At 43.9% G+C, this 25650-nt stretch overlaps 1 protein-coding gene across 3 annotated transcripts in view; it reads left to right on the forward strand.

Moving 5' to 3' along the window:
- Positions 1–25650, forward strand: part of WDPCP (WD repeat containing planar cell polarity effector) — a 315876-nt gene that overhangs the window by 259981 nt on the left and 30245 nt on the right. For all 3 annotated transcript variants that reach the window (XM_083175790.1, XM_083175792.1, XM_083175791.1), the window contains exon 16: positions 25269–25348. In XM_083175790.1, coding sequence (XP_083031916.1) covers positions 25269–25348 — 80 coding nt within the window. The remainder of the gene's footprint in view (positions 1–25268; positions 25349–25650) is intronic.

The following is a 25650-nucleotide window of genomic DNA, read 5'->3' on the forward strand; positions in this document are numbered from 1 at the left end:
ATAACATCAAATACAGGGGAAAAAATCTTTTAGCAAAGCTTAGTATGGGCTCCTCGGTATTTTTGAATTTGTTCTTCTGTATGTAACATTCTTGAAACCGGCATTGTGGAGTGCTGACGGGCATTTAAATGACCATGGAGATGCTTGTATCTGCTTATCTATATGATTAGAAGCTAATATAATGCCTACTTGGACCGATTTGCGCCGGAGGAATGATAAGTATATATTGTATTGTCTATTAGATTCTACTGTATATATATTTATTTTCTGGATTTTGTACTGGAGAAGTGGACTGAATCTACCGGGGATCACGATAGATGGATGGAGAAGTATGAATGGAGTGTGTAATAAAATTATACTTTCTTTTTGTGTTGGTCACTTCTTTTGATATTGGTTCTGTAATGGTTCTCCAAGTCCCAGCATGTGGGGGAAGCTTGCTGGGCTTTGTAGTTCTACTACAAAAACCAATATCTTTTTTTAACATTTTAAATTAACCCTTACTATCAGCCTTAGCCGGTGTGCCCTGGAAGGGGGCTGATCAGCCAGGGTGTCATGTTTTGTCCAGGGGAACTTACATAAAAAGTTTCCCCGGCTGTGGCATGACACAGCTGTCTGTTGGATCCCGGTGCTAGTTCTAAAAATACTGGCTACTCCTATTTTTTTTTGTCCTCAGTATTTTTGTAACCAGGACCGGTCCAAGAGCCCAGTGCTGGTTTCTTGCATACAGGGGGACCCCATTTGAGTTTTCACCGGTATTTGGGAAACCGGGACTGGTTCAAAGAGCCCAGGGCTGGTTATGCTCATTGGGGGAGACCCCACTCAGTTTTTTTTTTATTATTTATTTATGTATTCTATTTTTTACACAGAGAAGCCTGAATGGATCTGTCTGATCCGCGCATGGTTCATGCTCATCCGTATTTTGCCATGAATCACTTCACATTCGGAAAATACAAATCCAAAGAACACAACAGTTTAGTAAATTAACCGTATAGCATATCCCAAAGTATCATTCCTTATGTTAGGGATATAAGACATTTATTTCTGTTTTCTTTTCAAGTGTTTTATTGGTACTTGTTTCCTAGCACGGCCACAATCGTAACTAATCGTGTCCCTTAATTAAGGGACACGATTAGCCCGATGGACCCGATTTCCTTTGAAATCAGGTCCATTTTGCCGGCTAGGAAACAAAAATCGGGGGCATCGCGTCGGTCGGGACCATTAACATTGGTCCCGACGCGACCGACGCGATGCCCCCGATATTTGCATTGACTTCAATGTTAAAAAAATTTTTAACATTGAAATCTTGTCGGGAACTGTAAAATATCGGGGGCATCGCGTCGGTCGGGACCATTAACATTGGTCCCGACGCGATGCGACGCGATGCACCCGATTTTTACATAGGATTCAATGTTAAAAAATTTTTTAACATTGAAATGGTGTAAAAATGTTAAAAAATGTGAAATGGGTCAATATGACCCATTTCACATTAAAAATGTCCCCGTCGTCGCCCCACGATAGATGGCAACCCGAAGAGTGGCGAGCGCAGCGAGCCCGCGAGGGGCGGCGGTACGCGTCCTCCGACCTTTTCATGCCCTACTATCCACTAGGGCGTGGAGTGAGAATAGAATAGTGTGGCGAGCGCAGCGAGCCACCGAGCCCGAAGCGTGGCGAGCGCAGCGAGCCCCGCGAGGGGACGCGGATACCTTCACAGGTAAACGCGTCCCTTCGCGGGCTTCACAGGTGTCCGTGGCGACGCCGACAACTGTGAAGCCCGCGAAGGGACGCGATTACCTGTGAAGGTATCCGCGTCCCCTCGCGGGGCTCGCTGCGCTCGCCACGCTTCGGGCTCGGTGGCTCGCTGCGCTCGCCACACTATTCTATTCTCACTCCACGCCCTAGTGGATAGTAGGGCATGAAAAGGTCGGAGGACGCGTACCGCCGCCCCTCGCGGGCTCGCTGCGCTCGCCACGCTTCGGGTTGCCGTCTATCGTGGGGCGCTGTGTACACGCTTCAATTTGGGGGGGTTTGGAATTTTTTTCATTAAATCCAATGTAAAATTGGGTCCCAGGGACCCAATTTACATTGGATTTAATGAAAAAATCGGGTCAAAAATCGGTCGGATCGGTCGATCGCATCGCATGCGACCAAATCGCATGCGATGCGATCGACCGATTTTTTTCAGCACGACCACCCCGATCTTAATCGGTGTGGCCGTGCTAGGAAACAAGTACCGTTTTATTCTATGTATGACTTTCTTTGCTGCCAATTCCTTGTTGTTCTAGTTTAAAAGTTTGGAAAGAAAGAAGAAGAAAATACTGGGCCCCAGCAACTAGTTACTCTATTGGGCTAGTGCTGGCATGTTCAAACTGTGGCCCTCCAGCTGTTGTGAAACTATACATCCCAGCATGCCTTGCCATCGTTTTAGAATTCTCTAACAGCAAATCTGTGGCAAGGCATGATGGGACTTGTAGTTTCACAGCAGCTGGAGGGCCATAGTTTGGACATGCCTGGGCTAGTGCGTTTCTAGTGCCCGATGCATGCAACCCATAACTGTAATATTGCACATCACGGTATGGAAACGTTTATATATAAACAGTGTAAGAAGTGCTTTCTCATAGTAAATTATATAATCGGTATAGACATTTGGATTACGGGCTCATTACAAATAGATGGAAAGGAGAAACGTATCCGATAGGTAGTAGGCCATTTTGTGAGATCTTGTCTACAAACAATTTATCTATGTGCTAGGCCTCCTGAAGATGTGCTCACAGTTGCTCTGCCACCCATTTAGTTGGATGAGAACTTTAGAATGTTAAATCATAAAATTATTTGCACAAGAAAAAGTACAGCTAGGTGTCTTCTTATACAAATATGTCTCAATATCTCTTTATTTAAGATTGTGGGTACAAAAGAGGCGTCTGACATAAAGGCTCCATCAAACGTCTTATGTATAGTTTGAGCTTTCCTGCGCCAAAACAAACTCTTTGCTGACAAGGAAGCTCACTTTTTTTCCCCTTAATCTAACTTGGCCCAACCCAGAATGACCTTGTTTAATCATCTCAGAGTCTTTGAGTGCATATTAACTTGGCACACAAAGAGAACATGTGGCATCTCTAAGGAAGGCCTTGGTATCTTATAGCAAGTTGAGCGTAATGCTCATCACAAAGCTTTGAAGGTTCTCCCTCTATATCACACTGGAGTATTTAACCTGTACAGTCCCAGTGTTGGTGGCAACGATTAACTCCTTTCCTTTTATTTTCACTTCACTGTAATTCGAACATCAGTGGATCGGAAAATGTTCCACAGATCTTTTCCCCTTTCTTTAAAAAAAAAAAGTGCTTGCTTATGTTCCTTTTCAGACTCTTATCCTGTGATATGAGATTATAGCTTAATTCTAGAAATATACAGTATATGTTTATAGTAGATATGTTCAGGCTCGGATTAATGGCATTTTATTGGCTATTCGGGTGTCACATGCTTTTAAAAATAAATAAGAACAAACAGGTAAATCTGAATGTATGCTTATTTGGGGTTAAGAACTAAAATCTAGTTTATAGAGATATATGTATATCTCTTCATGATCCCTTAATGCACTTAAATATGTATATTATTGTTTATTTTTTTAAACAAAAATCTTTGTAAAAAATAAAAAAACAGTGGGGTGGAGACATCAGGCACATAGTAACATAGGGCACTATGGGGTCTAGGAATTGTTTATTTATTTATTTTGTTTTTAAAGGGTAGTAGTTGTCTATACCTCCCCTACAACCATTTATTTTATGTTTCTATATTGGAATTTAATTCCTTTAGCATGTGCGCTTGATACAATTGGGTAAATTTACTAAGATGGGAGTTTTATTTTACATGGGATGTTGCTATGGACAACAAGTCAGAATCTACTACTTATTTAAATAGCACCTTTGAGAAGATTAATAGATGGGATCTGATTGGTTGCCCATAGCAACATACCATGTAAAATATAACTCCCATCTTAGTACATTTCCCCTAACACTTGATATTTATTATTTATTTATTACCAGTTATTTAAATAGCGCACACATATTCCACGGCGCTTTACAGAGAATATTTAAACATTCACATCAGTTCCTGCCCCATTGGAGATTACAATCTATATTCCCTACATGCACACACAGACATTCTAGGGTTAATTTGTTGGGAGCCAATTAGCCTACCAGTATATTTTTGGATTGTGGGAGGAAACCGGAGTACCCTGAGGAAACCCTCGCAAGAACGTGGAGAATATACAAACTCCGCACAGTTAGGGCCATGGTGGGAATCGAACCCATGACCTCAGTGCTGTGAGGCAGTAATGCTTACAAATACACCATCCATACTGCCCCCCATATATGATTAGATGTATGTTAAACATGAACTATGTATTTCAAATTTATTTATTTATATATATATATATATATATATATATATATATATATATATATATATATAATTATATATTTTTTTATTATTATTATTTTATTTTTTTCTATGTTGTACTTTTCCCAATTGGGCAATTGGTTGTATCTGGCAGCAAAAAGGGCAGTTTGAGAAAAGTATTTCAGGCCACCATAGTAAAAGAGAACGGTATCGGAGGAGCATTGCTCCCTCATTTTGTAACCCGCTTAAGCTGGTTCCATTCTTTCGTTCCTTTTGCAGAGCCAGTAGGGCTTAGAATAAAAGACGCAGTCGCATTACTGCAGGTTTAGTGACTCACAGGAAGCTGACAAGAAACACAGTTGCTGTAGGTCTCTTTATAGATTCACAGCCTGCTTCCCTGTCCTCAACTGTATAGAGACAATGCACACAAAGACATGGGAACGATCTGATCTCCCTCCGCAGTTGCTTTAGAATCCCTGCCAAACAGTACATTATAAAGACGATTTAGCTCAGGAATTTATCCATGTCGTGTCCACCCACTAGGGCATCCCCTGGTGGGCATTTTGAACCCATTCATCTAAATACATAAAATGAACAGGGTAATAAAACCCATTCATACCATATATTGTATTTATTTGTTTAATGTGAAAGGGTTTGTTTCTTTGAAAAAAAAAAAGAAGAAGAATCCTGTCTCATTCACCCATGGAAATGTATTATACTAAAAGATTAGTCTGAAATTATACCGAAGATTAGACAGAAATTATATTGAAAGATTAGGCTAATAGAAAGTGTGACCAGTTCAGTCACAGAGTATTAAATATGCTAAGATTCGCGCTTTCCGTCTGAGGCTTTCCCCCCTTCTATTATCACTGGGATTATTGAGAATAAATGGCTAGTGACCAATTGGTGATAAATGTTAATTTTCTTTTCCAAATGTTTTAATATTTACAAATCTTTTAATATATTACAAACCGCTATTGTATTAATTATATCCGTTTCTTCTTAGAATATTCAAATTGTTTTAAATGATATTATATATATTTTTTTTTTTAAATCACATTATTTAAAAAAATAACCAACTTATTTTTTGCACGTTTTAAAGCGCCTATAAGTTATTTTAAATCCCCTTGTACCGAAAATATGACATTTATTAAATCTTTTACAATTTAAGTTACAGTACTGTAATTAAACACTGAAGCTCAAAAGAGATTAGTACATATATTAGTAAATACAGCCAAATATAGCTATTCCAATAATATTCCTCTCTGATGTTTGTTGCCGCTGTGGATAGAAAAACTCAAACGGTAAACTCACTGCATGAATTATAGATTTATTTCTTATAGCATTTATAAATCAATGCTTTGTATAACACATGATAATAATTAGAATTGAAAAGTAGGCACCAGAAGCCTGTAGGATAGGTTCTGTGGCACATTGGCATGTGCACAGGTAGTGTAAGATTAACCATTCTTCCTTTTGCTAAGCCACAAAAATTTCTCAGGGACCAGATTTGACCTTTTTCTGATGCTCAAATGCCATGCCAGTCCTGAGTCATGTTGCATTTGCAAGACCTGAACTGGCAACAAGGGGGAGTTAAAATCTTGATTACAGGTGCCTCTAGCACCTATGTGAGCCATGCCACTTTGATCTAGATCCTGTCCGGCAATTCTGAAGGGATGAAAAAACTGCCAAAAGAGGGTTTTGGCCTTATACCATAGCTGGTTCATGGTTGATATATTATTCTTGAAGTTTATCCTTTTTATAGGAGTAATTTCATGACTACTGTCATCCTCTTTGTTCCTGAATATACTGTAGTTCAGTATAGGGGTGGCCAACCAATCAGAGGCGAAGAGCCGAAAAATCTGTTCTGGTAAGACAAAGAGCCGATGCGCCAGTTTCATCTATCGGGCCAGCACGCCATATCTTTCAGTCTCGCGCACTGTTTACCGAGAATGGGATGCGTATACATGTGAGACAATTGCGCATCCCTGCACGGAAGATATGGCATGCTGGCCAGATAGATGAAACTGGCTAAACCTGTACAAAAACATGTCCCTCTGTGCCCATTTCCCACATGCCCCTCTGTGCCCATTTCCCACATGCCCCTCTGTGCCCATATCCCACATGCCCCTCTGTTCCCATATCCCACATGCCCCTCTGTGCCCATATCCCACATGCCCCTCTGTGCCCATTTCCCACATGCCCCTCTGTGCCCATATCCCACATGCCCCTCTGTACCCATATCTCCCATGCCCCTCTGTGCCCATATCACACATGCCCCTCTGTGCACATATTGCCCATATTACACATGCCCCTCTGTGCCCATATTACACATGCCCCCCCCTCTAACCTGTGGACGGCAGGTTGGTGGTGGATCAGGGAGCGGACAACAGGGAGCATGATGATGGTGGTGGGGCAGGCCGGCAGACACACAACTCAGCAGGTATCTGAAGCATCAGCGGTTGCCAAGGAGGGGGACTTGTGCGTATGCATATGTACTATGTAGCTGCCATGGAGGGGGGACCGCACAGCATTACTGGTACTGTGGGAGGGGACGCGGTCACGCGGCGGCCGCACCAACCAATGGAGGGAGGGCAGCTTCTTCCCCTCCTGTCCCAGCCTGCTCTGCCCACCTATCCTGTGCACAAAGCCAATAGGCTCTGTGTACAGTTGAGTCGCTGCCCAGCATCTCCTGACCTGGCTGTAGCGCAGCTGTCAGCTCAGGTGAATGTCAGTACGCTGGTGGCCGCCACATATGATATGAATGGCGAGCCGCACATTCTGAAGCCACCCCTGGGGAGGGCCACCCCTGCTGTAGTTGTTAAGTAAAGAGTTTTACTTTTAACCCCTCCAGAAGGTCTCATCAAAGATAGCAAGAGCAATGTCACTGTTGACCTTGGCTAAGGTGAACGCTCCTAAAAATGTGCGCTGAGGTGAATAACATTTTTGTTTTTTGTACCTGTCTGGGCAATCCATACGGAAGTCTCTTTTTAAGTCAGTTGTTTATTGGGCTAACAATTCTTCAGCCCTACCCGTTAATACACCTGTAGGAGTTGCTAAACCCCATTACTTCTGGTGTAGAGAAGGTAGTTTGAATGCCACTTCCCAGTGCATCTACCAATGGCAGCCTTAGGGGGATATTCAATCGCCGTCGAGCATCTCCCGCGGGGGAGATGCTCGACGGGCCCTATTCAATGCTGTCTTCCCCGACAGCATTGAACAGGGTTTCCTGGCAGAACGAGCCCGACATATCTAGCTGTTGGGCTCGTTCTGCCGAGAACAGCCGGGAAGTGACGAGCTGCCGGCTGCATCTCGTCACTTCCCGGCCGCAACTCGCGGCCACGCCCCCTTCTCGGACATTGAATCTCGTCTGCATGTTGTCGGTCGAGCTGACCGAGAACGGGACTGGGTCACGGCAGGCGAGCAAGCTTGAATACCCCCCTTAATATGTGTCACCAGGGCTCCCTCAGACCATTGGGTTGAATGGTGAAGTGGAAAATTGTGACACTAATGAGGTGCTCAGGTGTAGACCACAAGTTTAATAACATTAATACAAAAAAAAATACATTGATATTTGTTTGAGTCCCTAATAGTAGACACATGATCTTATGGACCCATCCTTCTTTGCCACGAAAAGAACCCTTTTCCAGCTGGGCTCCATGATGCATCATTACTTCAAGTTCCCCTGTACATGTCAGGTCCTGGACCTTGTTTCAAGAAATATCTAGATGAAGCTTTTATATTCCTCAGACAACAACTCCTCTAGTCTGGTCTTAATCTATTTTTGGGCATTATCAAGTACCATTTGCACCTCTATTGGTGGTTTGTTCTCCTACCAGAAATCGCACATTAGGAAGCAAATCGGAACGTAAGCTTGGGTTCAGTCTCCAACTTCACCATGCTGATCAGTTACTCCTTTCTTAAGATAATAAATAGTCTTTGTTGACATACTGCACAACGGTATTGCTTTTGGGTACCTGGTTGCATAATCCATTATTACTAATATGTATTGATGACCCCAAGCAGACTTTAACAGAGGTCTTACCAAATCCTTAGCAATTCTTTCAAATGGGACCTCAATAATGGGCAATGGAACAAGCATGCTTGTATAGTGTTGCTTGAGAGCATTGCACTGACACTTAGGGCAAGAGGCACAATACTCCTTTATGTATGCCGGGACAGATCTGTCAACTGTAAAATTTGTATTTTTCCCTATATCGGCGCTGCTTTCTACAAGATAACACGCCTTTGTCCCGGCCTGTTGCGATTGCCACCTCCAGGCTGCAAAGGACATCTCGTGATAATAGCAAGATTTGGCACATATTCACTGGAGCTGTCCGGCAGTGTGACACAGTCCATGAGTATAAAGCTGTTTTTCTGAGGGGGATTGGGGTGTTTCACTCACCCACTCCGGCAAACGTGATTTAAATGCATCTCATTTGGTGTACCTTCCTGCTTCGCCTCGGTAAAGATTTGTGGCACTATAATACATCTCCCACTGAGTTTGAGAATATATGTATTAAACATTTATTTCATATTTACATGTACAGTCGCTATTTGTCATATCTTGGCAGAAATTTATTTTATAGCATTTTCTTTAACATTGTGTATATAGGGATGGCTTTATAGTGGTGTTTTATTTTTCATTTATGTCTTTTCCTTTTCATGCTCAAAATGTTTTTGGGTGCCGCAACGGTGTTAACTAATAGCTGCAGGAATTTATCCTGGATTCTTTGGGTTAATACCAGTTAACACTGTAATTTACCAGGCAAGAAATAAAATGTAGCCAGGGCAGCATTAATAGAGGAGGAGGCCCCATGCTACCACCCATTTTCATTAATTGAAATATCTCTTTTGGCTGTGGCCTAAGGAACTAGTGGCCGAATTCTGGTGGGGCGGCCCATAGCTGCATTTCCCTTCTCTCTTGCCTTTTACCTTTTGAAGGGGAGATGTATAGCTTTAGCTGGTAGTAGGAACAATAATATACAAACGTGAGGTCTCCATAAGGCACATTGTGTTGCTTTATTAGTGCAATGCACAACTGTGTGGCTGAAATTTGGTCAGTGGTTCATGTGCTTTCTCAGATGATGGTGTCCGCCTATAGTATGTACAGTATGTATGATCTGCCTTTTGGCTAAGATCAAGTGTAGTATCTTTAATCAGTGGGTCTGGACTGTCCCCTGGCAGAGAATAAAGAAAGGTTGGACTAAGCATCTTGCTACTGAGCAGAGGGGCTTGTAGACTCATGTTCTGGGCAAGTGCAAGGTCTGGCTGAGTATCTACACCCTGTTGGGGGAGGAAATACCATTCTTTCCACTGTTAGGGAGGGGCGAAGCATTGGGCTTTGTAGTGGGAATACCATTCTTTCCACTGTTACAGAGGGGAGAAGCATCAGGCTGAGTAGTTGAGGCTCTTCTCTGAGGGAGAGTCACTTGAAAAGCCCGGTCTAGTATCCAATCCCAGGAAGCCGGGAAAAGCTGGGACCGAGTAGATTGCTCTCTGTTCCAGGGGTAAGCATGTCGCCCTCGGACGGAGAGACAGCGAAAAGCATAGCCTAGTACTCAATCCCTGGGATGGGGGAAACGTCAGGACCGTAGGTGTTTCTTCTCCTTCAGTTGCTCTATTCGGCCGCTGCAGGGAAGACTCATCGAAAACTCCGGTGAAGTGTCCATTCCCATGCTCGGGGCTGGAAAGGGCCTGCTGGTGGAGCAGAGAAACACTTGGTCAGACGCTGACTGGGAAGCTGCCTGGAGCCCGATGCTGCACTGTGCCCTTATGGGCCATCCACTCCCCAATTTACTAAAGCTCTCATCCTTTTGGGGAGAGCTGCGGTCCCCCGAGGGCTACCCGAGCCGCAAGGTGGAGGGAAGCCTACTGAGGGTCCCTCCAAACTTTGGTGCGGAGGTCCCACAGTCCTAACCCCTCCAGGGGTTGAGGAAAGAGGGTCTCTCTTAGCTTCGGTGAAGAGGACCCACCGATCCCTTTATTCTCCTCTTCCCGATTATGGCTGAGAGGGGTTAGGGGAGTAAAGGGGGCCCTTCTTCTTTGGCAGAGGGTCCATAAGTACGTATAGCCCCCTATGCACGATTTATGTCACTGCACTGGGTACTGGATGTTGGAAGCACAACTCGGGCTCCCTGAGTTTCTTCAATCTTACAGTATGTAACAATCAGCCTCCCATGCCCTCTGCTGCAGTTGATTATGCAGTAGCTACAGTATTTTATACCCCTTTATTCTGCCGCAAAAACCTGGGTTTTTCCCTCGTGAACCTGGTTCAGCGCCGGTGTTAAAGGTGTTCACCCTTGTCCTTTTACATGGGACTTATACCCAGGTCCTGACCAGGGTAGAACACGGGCAGGACCTGGGAAGAAGGCAGTGTAAACAGCTCCCATTTAAAGCAATGGGGAAGCCCAACCTCCGGACCGCAGCATCCTGCGATCAACATGGAGGTTGGGGGGTAGGGGGGTTCACACAGCCTCCGCGGCTGTCTGCTGTATTGTGCAGACAGCAGCAGAGGCAGGGAGGAGGTGAATGTGTGTGGCATCCATTCATCTCGCGGATGGGGGCTGGAAGGGTGCACGGGGGCTGGGGGCAGCTCAGCAGCTTACCTTGGTGCTGGGCTTGCCCCCACCGCGAGGAGCAGCTTTCCTAGCGCTTGGAGATGATGTCATCCAAGTGCCATCCTCGTTTACACTGCAGGTAGGCACCGCAGTGTAAACGGTACAAATCCAGGAACTGACCTGGCTTGGATCCATGTTCCAAATGCCGGGGTTGGATTTGGGTATAAAAGAGGTATTCTGGAGGTGGGGCTGCAGTGCAATTTAAAATTCAAATAGGGAAGGCTCAGCAACTGCCACCAACTGCCATTCTAAACTGACTCATTGGCAGTTGGTGCAAGTCAACTATTTGAATTCTGGACTGTGCTGCAGTCCCACATCTGGAGCCACAACTGCTTAGAAGTGGAGGTCTTTGTAATGCAGTTCCGTTTAGTCCACATTTGCTCACTGTTTGCAATTGACTAATAAAAAAAAAAAATAATGGCCCTTATACTAGTTCATTCTTTCTGACAAAATCCTTCTTAGATGGACAAAACCGTGTGCACTGCAGGTGGGGCAGATGTAACTTTTGCAGAGAGAATTAGATTTGGGTGGGTTTTACTTCAAAGTGAGATCTATATTGCAGTGTAAAATAATGCAGCAAGTATTTTCCCTGCACAGAAACAAAATAACTCACCCAAATCTAATTGTATCTGCACAGGTTATATCTGCCCCACCTGCAGTGCACTTGGTTTTGTCCATCTAAGAAGGATTTTGTCAGAAAGAGTGAACCAAAATAACCCCCAGTGGGTGAGATTTAATAGAGTGCGATTTATAGACTTTGCAAATTTATTGCAAAAACCAGCCGAAATCGCACATTTAATAGGATGCAAATTTCTGTAAAAAAAATCACACTTTTTTTCTGTGGAAAACGCACATTTTTAACTGTCTAATTTTTCTCACACTTCAATTTGCATCCAGATGTTTTCCCATTATAAAGTATACAATTCGCAAATTTAATACAGTGCGATTTTTGGTAAATGTTACCAAAAGGCGCCAAAAAATTAGATCTGTGCATGGTTCTGTCTTAAAAAATGTGTAAAAGTTAAAATGATTTTAAAAAAATGGCACGGGGCCCCCCTCCTGACCAGCTCATTAAGGCCGGACCTGGTTCCAAAAATACGGGGGGACGAAAAGCGTAGGGGTCCCCTGTATTTTTGAAACCAGCCCTGGACTCTTGGAACGGTCCTGGTTCCAAAAATATGGGGAACAAAAAAACTGGGTGTCCCACGTATTGTGGAAGCAACACCGGGCTCCCACACCCCGCAATGTCATGCCACTGCGGGGGTACACTTTTTACATAAGGTCCCTGGGCCGTACCATGCGCACCGTGGCTGGTTAGCCCCATCCAAGGCTGAAGCAACCATATTGCCAGTGATTTGTTTGTGCTGTGGCGATAAATCACCGGGTGCGCACTCCCGTGTTCAGCCCCCTAAAGGTAGCTGGTCACAGCCGTTTCCCTCTGCGGCTCCACCGGCAGAGTCTTCTTTTCATGAGCGACCATCTCTGGTCGCTGATGAAAACGTGACACTGAGCAATGTATTGCACCGTGTGTACACAGCTTAAGACATCAGTAGCTGATGTTGGATAGACAGGAGGTGGGGGAGTCCCCAGATGTGCACCCTTTATGGAGAGTTTCCCAGATGTGCAAGTCCAGCAGTGCAACCCGGGATATAACACATGATATAACATGAAAAATACTTTCCATAGAGGTGTGGATCGTATTCATAATATAAATGTTTCCTTGTCAAATGTACCAGCAAAAGGAAATAAAGTGAAAATGTAATAACACACTAATTAGTAGGCGGGACATAATAGGCAGGAATAAATTAAATACAGAAATGCATATTAAACATCAAGATTCTTAGAAAACAATGCTGTGGTCATGTAGAATGAATGGAATCCAGGAGCACAAGAAGTCTTTGTAATTTCCTGATGTTAGTCATTGTGTCTCAGCTTCTAGATGGTAAATCTACAGCAGGTAATATTCCGTGTGCAGAGACAAGCTGCAAGACTTGTATCCTGTGTGCACAGTGCTCCCTATGGGACTGATTCAGTTAGGCTTGGTAACCAGCGTAAATTTGCTGCTTACTGAGCACCTAAACTCCGCCCACCTGCCGGGTGAGCAAATCCCGCACCCCCCTTCCTTGCGCCGAGCGAATGCCCGCAGTGGTATGCCCTGTATGGATGAAAAATCCTTTGATGGTCGCCAATCATCAAAGATTTTTCAACCGCTCGCAGATAACAGTCAGTCTAATCTGACTTTTATCTGTGGCGGAACAGGTGGCGGGCGCCGACCTCCTGTGACATCAACTGCCCGCCCCGTGCAGGCTTCGGCACGCCTGCGTTCACATGGGGATGTCCAGCATTTTTCTGCTGTACCCACCGTTTGTATGGGCATGCCCAGGAAATGCGGGGCGTCCACATGCGCAAGCCCCCTGTCAGCCTCCTTCCCGCCCCCAACTGTGCGAATGCCTCGGCAACTGTGAAAGTTGCTGAAGGCGTTTGCAAAGTGGCCCTACACATGCATATATACGCATGCGCAGAGCCGCACCATCGTTCCCTGGACCGAATTCCCTCTAGGTGTTTATCTGGTACTAGCGACAGCAGAGGATACACCAGGATGCTATTATAAGAATGAAGCACTGTGGAAGTTCTCTAAATAAAAGGTGATACAGGTTTCGGATCCCTTATCCGAAATGCTCGGGACCACAAGCATTTTGGATAAGGGATTATTCCAGATTTTGGAAAAGAAAATGATTGTACCACGGTACATACTCTTTTGATTCAGACTACAGTCATGTCATATGTAAACAGAATTACCAAAATGGGCTGGGAAAGGGCGTGATCAGAGAACCAAGACAAACAAGGAAATGACAACACATCACCATATATATATATATATATATATATATATATATATATATATATATATATATATATATATATTTTTTTTTTTACTTTTATGATACAGAGAGAATATGTTCATTCATTTCATTCCCCATCATGAGTTTGACAAGTAGGAAGGCCTGTGCTCATATTGTTGATGTTATGGTTGGTTAATATGTCATAATGGTAGAAACAGGTATAAAATAATAAATAAATCAAAAAAGTGATTATTAATATACCATAAGGGTATTATGTATACACGTATAATCAATTATTTAGCACTTTGGGTAGAATACATTTTGAATTTAATGAGACAAGGGCCCTTATACAGATCTGATCGCAGTGCAAATTTGTTCCCAAAATGGGCAAAACCATGTGCACTGCAGGTGGGGCAAATGTAACATGTGTAGAGAGAGCACAGGGTTTTGCCCATTTTGAGAACAAATTTGTACTGCGATCAGATCTGAATAAGGGCCAATGTCTGACTCTACCTTTAGGCAGCTGCCAAGGGCAGCGTACACACTACAGTTTTTTTCCGATATACTCCAATCCAGTTGGATGAATTTTAAAGATAACAGGCCAGGTGTATCAAGCTTCAAAAAGTGATAAAATGGAGAGTGATAATCAGTTCCTACCTGCCAAGTTACAGGCTGGGTTTGAAAAATGACTGATAGAAGCTGACTGGCTGGTTGTTATCACTCTCCACTTATCAATATTTGAAGCTTGAGACATTTGTCCCCACTTGAGATGCTAAAGACGGATGACGAAAAATGCAGGGCGTTTTTGCATGTTTATCGGACAGAGCTCCGCCATTGGGACGACATACGCACTGAGAATGGTCAGACAATTGTATAGGTGTGAAATCAGCATTGAATGTAGTACAATGCCCCCTGAACCTGTGCAATATCATGATTTACAGAGATATTTGCTAATTAGAGTTCTAATTGCAATGAAGTTCTGAAGTATCCAAGTAAATTATTGTTATTCTTTCATGGCTAATATTTTTGTATAAGTTTCAATAATTATATACACTTATTGGATAGCAAATGCTTATTTAACCCCTTCACGACATTTGACGTATATATACGTCATGGCCGGGAAGTACTTCCCGACACATGACGTATATATACGTCATGACTTTAAACTGTCACTGCGTCTCGAGACGCAGTGACAGAGGGACGATGTCTGCTGTCCCTGACAGCAGACATGTCCCTGCATGCCCAGGGGGGGCTGCGATGTCGCCCCCCCGTCGGCGATCGCTGTGATTGGCTGTTCAGTGTGAACAGCCATTCACAGCGTTTTCCTGTGTTACCAGCGAATCAGACGCTTGGTAACACAGGTGTCAATCACCGCCGGGCGTCAGGGGGCATGAGGGGGTCATCGGTGACGATGACACCTCACCCCACCCTCACCCCACCTGCCCCCAAGGCTGTGATTGGTCCGTGGGACCCACGGACCAATCACAGCCAAGGCGCGACATTTAAACTAACGGTGACTGCGCTGCAGACGCCATTCCGGTCTGGAGTAGCGTGCAGAGCGGTCACCGTGCCTATCTGCCGTGATACTGACCTGATCCTTGCTAATACTTACCTGATCCTTGCAAATACCTTACCTGATCACTTGATCACTGCTTGTAGCGTGCTGGACGCTTCCTGGATCTGACTTCCTGAGACTTCCTGCTGCTGCTGCAGTGTGATAGAGAGATAGAGAGATAGAGAGAGAGAGATAGAGAGAGATAGAGAGATAGTGACAGAGAGAGCTATATTTTGTGTCTGCTACCCCCCCTTTTTGGGGGTGCAGGGGTTTTTTATATATAAATAACTGTCGCTGCTGCTGCAGTGTCATAGTGATAGATAGTGATAGATAGTGAGAGATAGTGATAGATAGTAATAGATAGTGAGAGATAGAGAGATTTGTGTCTGCTACCCCCCCTTTTTTGGGGGTGCAGGTTTTTTTTTTATATATATAACTGTCAGTGCTGCTGCTGCAGTGTCATAGTGATAGATAGTGATAGATAGTGAGAGATAGAGAGATAGAGAGAGATAGTGACAGAGAGTGATAGAGAGTGTATATTTTGTGTCTGCTACCCCCCCTTTTTGGGGGTGCAGGTTTTTTTTTATACATATAACTGTCAGTGCTGCTGCTGCAGTGTGATAGATAGTGATAGATAGTGATAGATAGTGAGAGATAGAGAGAGATAGTGACAGAGAGTGATAGAGAGTGTATATTTTGTGTCTGCTACCCCCGCCTTTTGTGCTGATCACTATATCTGAGGTGATCAGCAACTTTTTGGGGGTGCAGAGGTTTTTTTTTTTTATATATATACCTGTCAGTTGCTGCCAGTTGCACCAAAGGTTGTGCACCTGCTGCCCCTCACTGGTAATCAGTGTCGCATCACTGATCACCTTTTTTTTTTTTTTTGTGGGTGCTGTGTGGTCTTTTTTTAATTTTTTTTTTACACACACTGTGATTTTGTGGGTGTCCTGTGGCCACTGTGCGCTGATCAGTGACGTACATCACTGATCAGCTTTTTCGGCACAGGGTTGATCTATTTTTTTTTTTTTGATCAAATTCCTGTTGCCTTTGAGCGCTGTTCAGTGACAGACGTTACTGACCAACATCTGTGCTCAATTTTTGGCGCAGGACCTTTTTTTTTGTTTTTTTAACCCCTTCAATTTTTTTTTTTTTAACCCCTTCAATTTTTTTTTTTTTTAACCCCTTCATTTTTTTTTTTTTGTATAAAGTATTTTTTTTGTTCTGCACTACATACACACAACACACTACATACCCCCCGGGTTGAAATAAAGTTTGTACCCCCCCCTACACTATACACGTGTTGAAACATTTCACTACCAGTAACACAAAAATAAAAATGTCATCCCAAATGTCATCCCAAATGTCATCCCAGTCATCCAGAAGAATGTATTCAGTGGAGGAGGCATATGCCATGCTTGCCTCTGATTCTGACACAGCCAGTGAGGCAAGCGGGGAATTTGAAGGATTCGTCTTAAGCTCCTCTTCCTCCTCTGGTGATGAGGGACCCCCTCAAAGACGCCCCCGTAGAGCAGCTGAGACCCCCCCCCCAATAATTGATCTCGTATGGACCCCACCACCAGACAATTTTGAGCCCCAGGTTCCTGAGTTTTTGGCCATGCCAGGAATCCAATTTGATTCCACAGGTCTCAGAGAAATTGACTTTTTCAAATTATTTTTCTCTGATGATTTTATAAATTTAATGGTGGACCAAACTAATTTATATGCCCAGCAGTTTATTGCTCAAAACCCCACGTCATCATTTGCTAGGTGGACCCCTGTAGATGCAGTAGAGATGATGACGTTTTGGGGTCTGGTGTTTCATATGGGCATAGTAAAAAAGCCACAAATTAGGCAATATTGGAGTACAGATGTTCTGTACAGCACCCCATTTTACCGTATGGCCATGACTCGGACTCGTTTTGAGGCAATCCATAAATTTATACATTACACCGATAATGCACAGTGCCCACCCAGAGATGATCCCACCTTTGACCGGCTATTCAAAGTCAGGCCGGTCATTGATCATTTCAGTGCCAAATTTGCAGAGCTATACATCCCTGAAAAATTTATTTGTATTGACGAGTCCCTTATACATTTTAAAGGAAGGGTTAAATTCCGCCAGTACCTTCCCAGTAAGAGGGCAAGGTATGGCATAAAAATGTATAAGCTGTGTGAAAGCACCACAGGGTACACCCACAAGTTTAGGGTATATGAAGGGAAGGATTCAAGAATTGAACCGCCAGAATGCCCCCCCTCCCTCGTAGGTGTTAGTGGCAAAATTGTCTGGGATTTAATGCACCCCTTCCTGGATAAGTGTTATCACCTCTATGTGGATAACTTTTACACCAGCATCCCCCTGTTTAAGGCCCTTGGTTCAAGAGGTACAGCAGCTTGCGGTACTGTGCGCAAGAACCAAAGAGGCCTCCCCAAAACGCACATTGCCCAAGTAATGAGAAGGGGTGAAAGCAGGGGAATATGCACCGAAAATATGTTGTTGGTCAAATATAAGGACAAGAGGGATGTCCTTATACTGACAACAATTCATGGAGACAGTACCACCTCCATCCCTGTACGAGGTACCAGTACCCACACCTCAAAACCAAATTGTATCCTAGATTACAATAAGTACATGGGCGGAGTGGATCTTTCAGATCAGGTACTGAAGCCGTACAGTGCCCTGCGGAAAACAAATATCTGGTACAAGAAGCTGGCCGTGTATATCATCCAGATGGCACTGTATAACGCTTACGTGCTATTCCGTTCTACCGGCCAGAGGGGGACATTTATGCACTTTCAAGAGGAAGTCATAAAGGGCCTAATATTTGGGAACCAGCAGGCAGAGGGCCCCAGTACTTCTAGTACTGGCCCCCGTATTGTACCAGGGCAGCATTTTCCCAACGAAATCCCCTCCACTGCAAGAAAGGGCAGGACACAAAAAAGGTGCAAAGTTTGCTATAAAAAGGGAATAAGAAAGGAAACTATTTTCCACTGTGAAACTTGCCCCGACAAACCCGGCCTATGTATAAAGGAGTGTTTCAAAATATACCACACATCGATGGATTATTAGGTTCATCATTTCACCGTGCATCGGGGGTCTTGCTAATGCCACATAGCACCCACCATTCATTCCACCAGAATCTGAGCTGCAAAATCCAAAAATCACTCCTTCCCTTCTGAGTCCTGCCATGCACCCAACTGGTATTTTTTGGTCACATGTGAGGCATTGCCGTACTCTGGAGAAATTGGGGCACAGATTTTGGGGTGCTTTGTCTCCTTCATTCCTTGTGAAAATGAAAAATTTTGAGCCATAACTGCATGTTTGTGTAAAAAAATGTAATTTTCCATTTTCACATCCCAGTTGTATCAAAATTGGTGAAACCCCTGGGGGTTTGAAATGTACACTATACCCCTAGATGAATTCCCTGAGGGGTGTACTTTGCAAAATGGGGTGACTTGTGGGGGGGGTTCCACTGTATTGGTGCTTTGGGAGTCTTGCTAATGCAACATGGCACCCACCATTCATTCCACCAAAATCTGTGCTGCCAAATCCAAAAATCACTCCTTCCCTTCTGAGTCCTGCTATGCGCCCCACTGGTATTTTTTGGTCACATGTGAGGCATTGCCGTACTCGGGAGAAATTGGGGCACAGATTTTGGGGTGCTTTGTCTCCTTCATTCCTTGTGAAAATGAAAAATTTTGAGCCAGAACTGCATGTTTGTGTAAAAAAATGTAATTTTCCATTTTCACATCCCAGTTGTACCAAAATTGGTGAAACCCCTGGGGGTTTGAAATGTACACTATACCCCTAGATGAATTCCCTGAGGGGTGTAGATTGCAAAATGGGGTGACTTGTGGGGAAGGTTCCTAACTTTTAGCACTTATGGTGCCTAGAAACCTACATGGTGCCTAAAAAAAAATCTCATAAAAAGGAGGCTCCAAAATGAAGTAGGTGCTCCTTCTATTATGAAGCCTGTGGTTTGGTCAACGTGCACACTAGGGCCACATATAGGATATTTTTGAAAACACAAGAATTGGGGGAATCAATTTTTAGTCACATTTCTCTAGTAAAATCTACTGTATTTGTTAGAAAAATGTATTAAAATTGAAACTCTGCAAAAAAAAAGAAATTTTGAAATTTCACCTACACTTTGTTTTAATTCCTGTGAAACACCTAAAGGGTTAACAAACTTCCAAAATGCTGTTTTGAATACTGTGAGGGGTGCAGTTTTTGAAATGGCATCATTTATGGGGGTGTCTCACATACAAGTCCCTCAAAGTCACATCAGAACTGAACTGGTCCCTAAAAAAATCAGTGTTTGAAATTTTCTTGAAAATTTGAGAATTTGCTAGTCATATTTGAAGCCTCTTAGTGTCCAAAAAAATGAAAAGGGGGTTGAAATAATGATGGCAACATAAAGTAGACATATGGTCTATGTTAGTTATTAACTATTTTGAGTGGTATGATTATTTGTCTCACAAGCAGAAAATTTAACATTTTGCATATTGCTAAATTTTCCATTTTTTCACGATATTTTGGTATTTTTCACAAAAAAACACAGACTGTATCGACCAAAATTTACCACTAACTTGAAGTACAATGTGTCACGAGAAAACAATCTCAAAATCACTGGGATAAGTAAAAGCAAAAAAAAGTTATCCCCACTTAAGTGAGACATGTCAGATTTGAAAAAAAGGGCTCTGTCATGAAGGCACAAACTGGCTCTGTCATGAAGGGGTTAAGTACAAAAGTCTGGTCAAATGTATTAAATACTTCATATTGTAAATTGATTTTTGGCTTTTAGCTTTACACTTTTTTGTTTGTGTGCTCCTAAGTACCACAGGTTGGAAAAAATCCTTGGTCCCACTAATCTATTTAGTTGCATTGTAATTGATGCTGAGCAGAGACCAGCATATACTTTAGTGCAGGGGTCCTCAAACTATTTTGCTCTGGGACCTACCTCATCAGACAATAAAAATAATTACAGTACCCCAGCAAGTTACTGCAGAAGGTCATCACAAAACATGTGTAGTCAGCAGACAGCATATACATGGCAGCGTTGTTGAGGCACAAAATGATGGGAGGAGTCTAAAATAACAGACAATGCTACAGATTTTTCAGACTCCTTGAATCCCTGACTGAGATTAGAAAAGTCATCAGCCTGATGGTCAGCAACATGGAGTCGCAACCCCATGCTGAGAATGTCGGGACCCACAGTTTGAGAATCGCTGCTTTAGTGGATCGGACCTATTATTATGAAGCATTATTAAGATGGTGCATAATACATATTTTGGACATCAGGCTCCAACCTAGCCAAAATTACAATCAATGGGAAATATTTAAATATCCATGGCGATTGCATCCCGCAAGTAACATCACACACCCTTCCTGAAAACAAATGGGCATGCCTGCATTTTCCCTGACACTCCCATATAATGCACGGTGACACCCACAAATGCTGGCTTCCTGTCACTCAACTTGCGTACGGCTAGCAATCAAAAAGGACACCAGATTTTTTTTTGCTGTCTGACCATGCGCATGCTGCTACAATCCATATGCACACACAATTGATTGAAATTCATCCGTTCTTCGAATTCGCACAACATACAGATGGAGCCCCTCTCTTCTTTGCCCGGCCCTCGCCAGAGCGTCCCTGCTGGCGAGAGCTGGCGTAGAGGGACTCTTTCAGTCTCTTGGCGGCTGGGCGGTGGGTCCCTGTCCATCTCCGCTGCAGGGAGATGGGCAGTGTTAGGGGGGGGGGGGAGGTGACAGGGACCGGCGATGACATCGGGAATGTGGTGGACGGCGACAGGGAGCTTCGTTGGAAAGGGGTGCATGACGGTCTTGCACGTGCGCGCCCCCTTCCGACAGCAAGCGGGAGCTGACGATGGAATCGCCAGCCCCTGCAAGAATGAGCGGTGCTTCATCTGTAGATCAGGTCTGAATAATGTCCAATGTTGGATGTTGGGTGGACACCAATGATGAGAAGCTGAGGAACTGGTTATGAATTTTGCACTAGGGGAATGTACTAGTCTAGATATACTATATGGGGTTTGGGGTGTTTATCAACCTTTTTTTCAGAATTGGTGATTGCGAGTTACAGTACTATTAGTTTACCCTCCAGTATGTTAGAATAAGCAATAGACCACAGACTGGAGGGACTGATCGCTATTTTACAGATAAATCCTTGCTTCCAGAGACTGCCATCTTTATTATTGGCGTGACAGCAGGTCACAGTATGTGGTGCCGTTCATGTGGCTTGTATAGCTTGCATTTATTAATATGTAATACGTCAGTGTTCTTATTCATACTGACATTATAATCTCTACTAAAAAGAGCAGACTCACCAGTAGGCTGGTCTGATTAGTGCATTAAATTCATCACTAAAATCCAGTCACCATAGAGCTGTATAGCTCAGTATGGATTCCGTCTGCCATGTTTTCATGCTATTTTGTTATCCAGATTCTTCAATTAACGCTTGTGCATAAACAAGGGCCCAGGCCTTTGTGTTCACATCCCTGCACTCAGCGCACATTAACCTTTGGGAGCATGTAAAATAATGAGTAACTGCTGTTTGGCAGAAATCAGATTTCCTCCACATATGTCAGCTTGGCCAAGTCACAGTAGTGTGCATATTCTGATTACGGCAATGAGCGTGTCTTATGCTCTCTGTCCTGTAACAATTAAATACTCAGGATGGAGCAGAAATCCCTACTGTAGCCATAGTGTGAACTTTAGGGTGTCCATTTTCCTTTTTTAAATGAAATGCCCTAGTTTGTTTTAGATTTAGGTTAGGAGTTTTTTCTTTATGACAAATATAAATTCTACAGTATATCCTTATGGTCACAGGTGAAACGCCTGTGGTCAGATCCGAACTGGAAACAACCACAGGCGTCGGGGCTAACTGGTACACAAACTGAGGTGCCTTGATAAGGTTACTTAGCTTTACCAGGATGCACCCAAGATAGATGGTTTAGAACCACAATGTAAAAGTACAAGTCTTTATTAACCCCTTGAGTGGTGGGTTTTGCTGGGGCAGGACAAACCTACTAGGGCAGGACCCACCACAGATAGTAGGAAACTGCCGCCCCTCCCCCCTCACCTCTGCTCCCCCCCTCACCTCCGCTCCTGCCGCCGCTTCCCCCAGGTGCCAGACGGGGTCCCGACAGTTGGGATCCCGACAGGCCTTTACCCGACGCCGGGATCCCGACTGTCAAAACACTGACAGCCGGGTTTCCGACGGCCGTCGGCTATTTTCCCTCGTGGGTGTCCTGCATAGCGAGCCACCGTGCCCGCAGCGTGGCGAGCGCAGCAAGCCCGAAAAGGGGCTTAGTTGCGCTCACCATGCTGTCTGGGTCCGGCCAGTCAGGATCCCGATTGTCGGACCCCTGTACAACACCCGCTTCCCCCTGCCACCTGTCTGTCATCACATAGGCGGCAGGCTCTGAGGTGTTTCGCAGCGGCTCGGGAGGACTCGGGTGCTTGAACTCTCCCGAGTCCCCCCGAGCCGCGCCGACCATCCCCGAGCCTGCCACCTACGTCACTGATGCAAACAGTAAATTGCGGCTGGCGGCAGGGGAGCTCCGGCGTACGATCGCAGGAGCGGATGGGGTGGGGGCGACAGGAGGGGGGTTGACCCCTAAAGGTAGTGCGCCAGTGGTGCTCAGCTGGAGGCACCACTGGCGCGCACCTAATGAAAAGTGGTGCGCGGAAACTTTCCGTGCATACCACCCAAGGGGTTAATACCACAAATGGTACAGGTGATGACCGATGAGACTTTAAGAGTATATGAACGGCAATAATCACATACAGGATTCAGTACCATAGGATAATATAAATAGTAAGCAAGAGGTGCAGCGTAGGAATGCTGATGCAGTCTATGAGAGCTTGGAGTACTTAGTGGCAAGTGTAGCACACTGATGGAGTCCAGGTAATACCTAGCAATAATGACAGCTGCAATGACAATGGGGTACGGTGCAGTGTGGGAACACTGATGAAGTCCAAGCAATAATAACAGCTGTAATGAAAATGGGGTATGGTGCAGTGTAAGAACACTGATGAATTCCAGACAATAATGCAGGTACAGGGAATACAATATCAGGAGAATGACATGATGGAACTGACCCTTGAAGACTTGGAAGATGATGTGCAAATTTGGTCTAGATGAGGCAGCTGGAAAGCGATGGAAATCTTTGATGGAGACTACCGATTGTAGAACACCAATGGTGTGGAACTATCGATGATGCTTGAGGTCGATGATAAAGTACCAGGCACTTTATCACTTCTCCTCCCTTATCACTGCTTCATATATCTACCCCAATATTCTCAATTTACCAAACATAGAGCAAAACAATAAAATGGGATGTGGCCATCTTTAATTCAAGTCAGTGGCCTATAATTAAGGCCCTTTGTTTCCTTTATACCATCCACAATTTTATGTTTGTCTAATTTTCTGTTTATATGAATTACCTTGTCCGGATGGTGTGAAAGTCATAATACAGAGTTGTTTATTTTTTACATTTTTAAATCTACAGTAAAAAAAATTGTATTGAAGTTGGACCAACCCAGCAATTCGACCCGGGTTATAAGAAGTGTTAAACCCGGTCGCCCTCTGTATAATGAAAGCATTGGACCCATGTTGGTGCTGGGTCGGATACGGGATCAAGATACCGGGTCCAACCCGGGATTGCGATCTGAAATGATTAAGAGCGGCAGATTTATTAAGCCTGATGAAGTGATAACACACTAACTTTTTTGAAACCCAGTCCCTGTATCTTGACACTTAGGAGATTATAGTCAGGTGCGTTATCACCGGCCACTTTATAACGTCACCAGGCTATTTAAATCTGCCCCTGAGTATCATATAATATACATATATGAGAAATGTTAAGTGAGGCTATATAATAGTGAAGTTCACTGATAAGCTGTGATAAATTAAATATTCTGAATAATATTTATACCACATAAACTATTTACCAAGGGGAAAACTGAAAATGTATTCTCAAAGTCAATCGTTTCCTTTAGATTTTGGGGGTATGCAATCACAGATCACGGCTGTCGATCCCTCCTGACAGCCGTGATCCTGGCCCGTTTGCGGTTTGCCTGACAGAAAATCGGCAGGCGGGATTCAATATCCCGTCTGCGGATCGGCGAAAAGGCGGCGTGTCCACAAAAACAGCCGTGGATTGTCAATCTATGGCTGAGATCGCAACAATCCACGGCCGTTATCGGCAGAACGGGCCCGACAGCTTCTAAAGTCAGGCTCGTTCTGCCGTGATCCCTCTTCAATGCTGTCGGTAAAGACATAATTGAATAGGGCCCCACCGCTATTTCCCCCGTCAGAAAAAGCGGCAGAGGATTGCATATCCCCCATTATCTAGAATGGTGGAGAGTTGTTTATTTTTCATGTTCTGAGATCTAAAGTGCCTGATGATGGGGTAAATATTGCACATATCTATAAAGCACAGAAATACATAGTAAGAAATCTTTGTACACAGCACAAGTAACGTTTGTTTGCCTGTAGAACCAGAAGAATTGTCTGCACATGATCACTGCTGGAGAGTTACTGGCTGCTTGTGAAATTGTATCATACAATTATGGCCACACAATGGGAACTATGTCCACTGTGCAACCACCCTGTCTGAAGCCAGACGTGGGCTCGTTTCCGAGGCTCCATGGCCACAGTTGAGTCAGCAAATTGAATATAGTCAGACAAAAAGCTGTGCAGCTTGACAGCCCTGAAAGACTACATAATGTACATCGCCCAATGCAGTAAACAAATTAAATGACTTATTTCCAATGATTGCCCTCTTTGCTGAGTGTTCTATTTTTTTGTCTTTTTTTTATTTTCACAGACAATTAGTTCACATAGAGAACGAGATTGGAATTGAAGTCTACGCTGAAACTCTGAATAAAACGCTACCTTGGAATCAGGGTATGATCAGAAAATGGATGTTAAATGCTTTGAGTGATGTAATTTATTACCAGAGGGAGCTGGGGAGGCATGCAGAGAGCAATGAATGTGGTGGATGTATCTTATGTAAGCGCCACACAATGTATGCTTTATCTGACATGAACCATGCCTTAAGAGATATATCTTGCTATTACAGAGGCACATTTAGAACAGCCTGTGCTGCACAGTGTGCGTAAATTAAAGTTACTCATATTTGTGCATGGGGAGCCTTGAAATGAAACGCGATGATGTATTTTGCCAGTCTTTTTTTTTTTTCTTATTTC

The sequence above is a fragment of the Crinia signifera genome, chromosome 3 (genome assembly GCF_055691185.1).
Source record: "Crinia signifera chromosome 3, ASM5569118v1, whole genome shotgun sequence".
NCBI classification, from domain to species: Eukaryota; Metazoa; Chordata; class Amphibia; order Anura; family Myobatrachidae; genus Crinia; species Crinia signifera.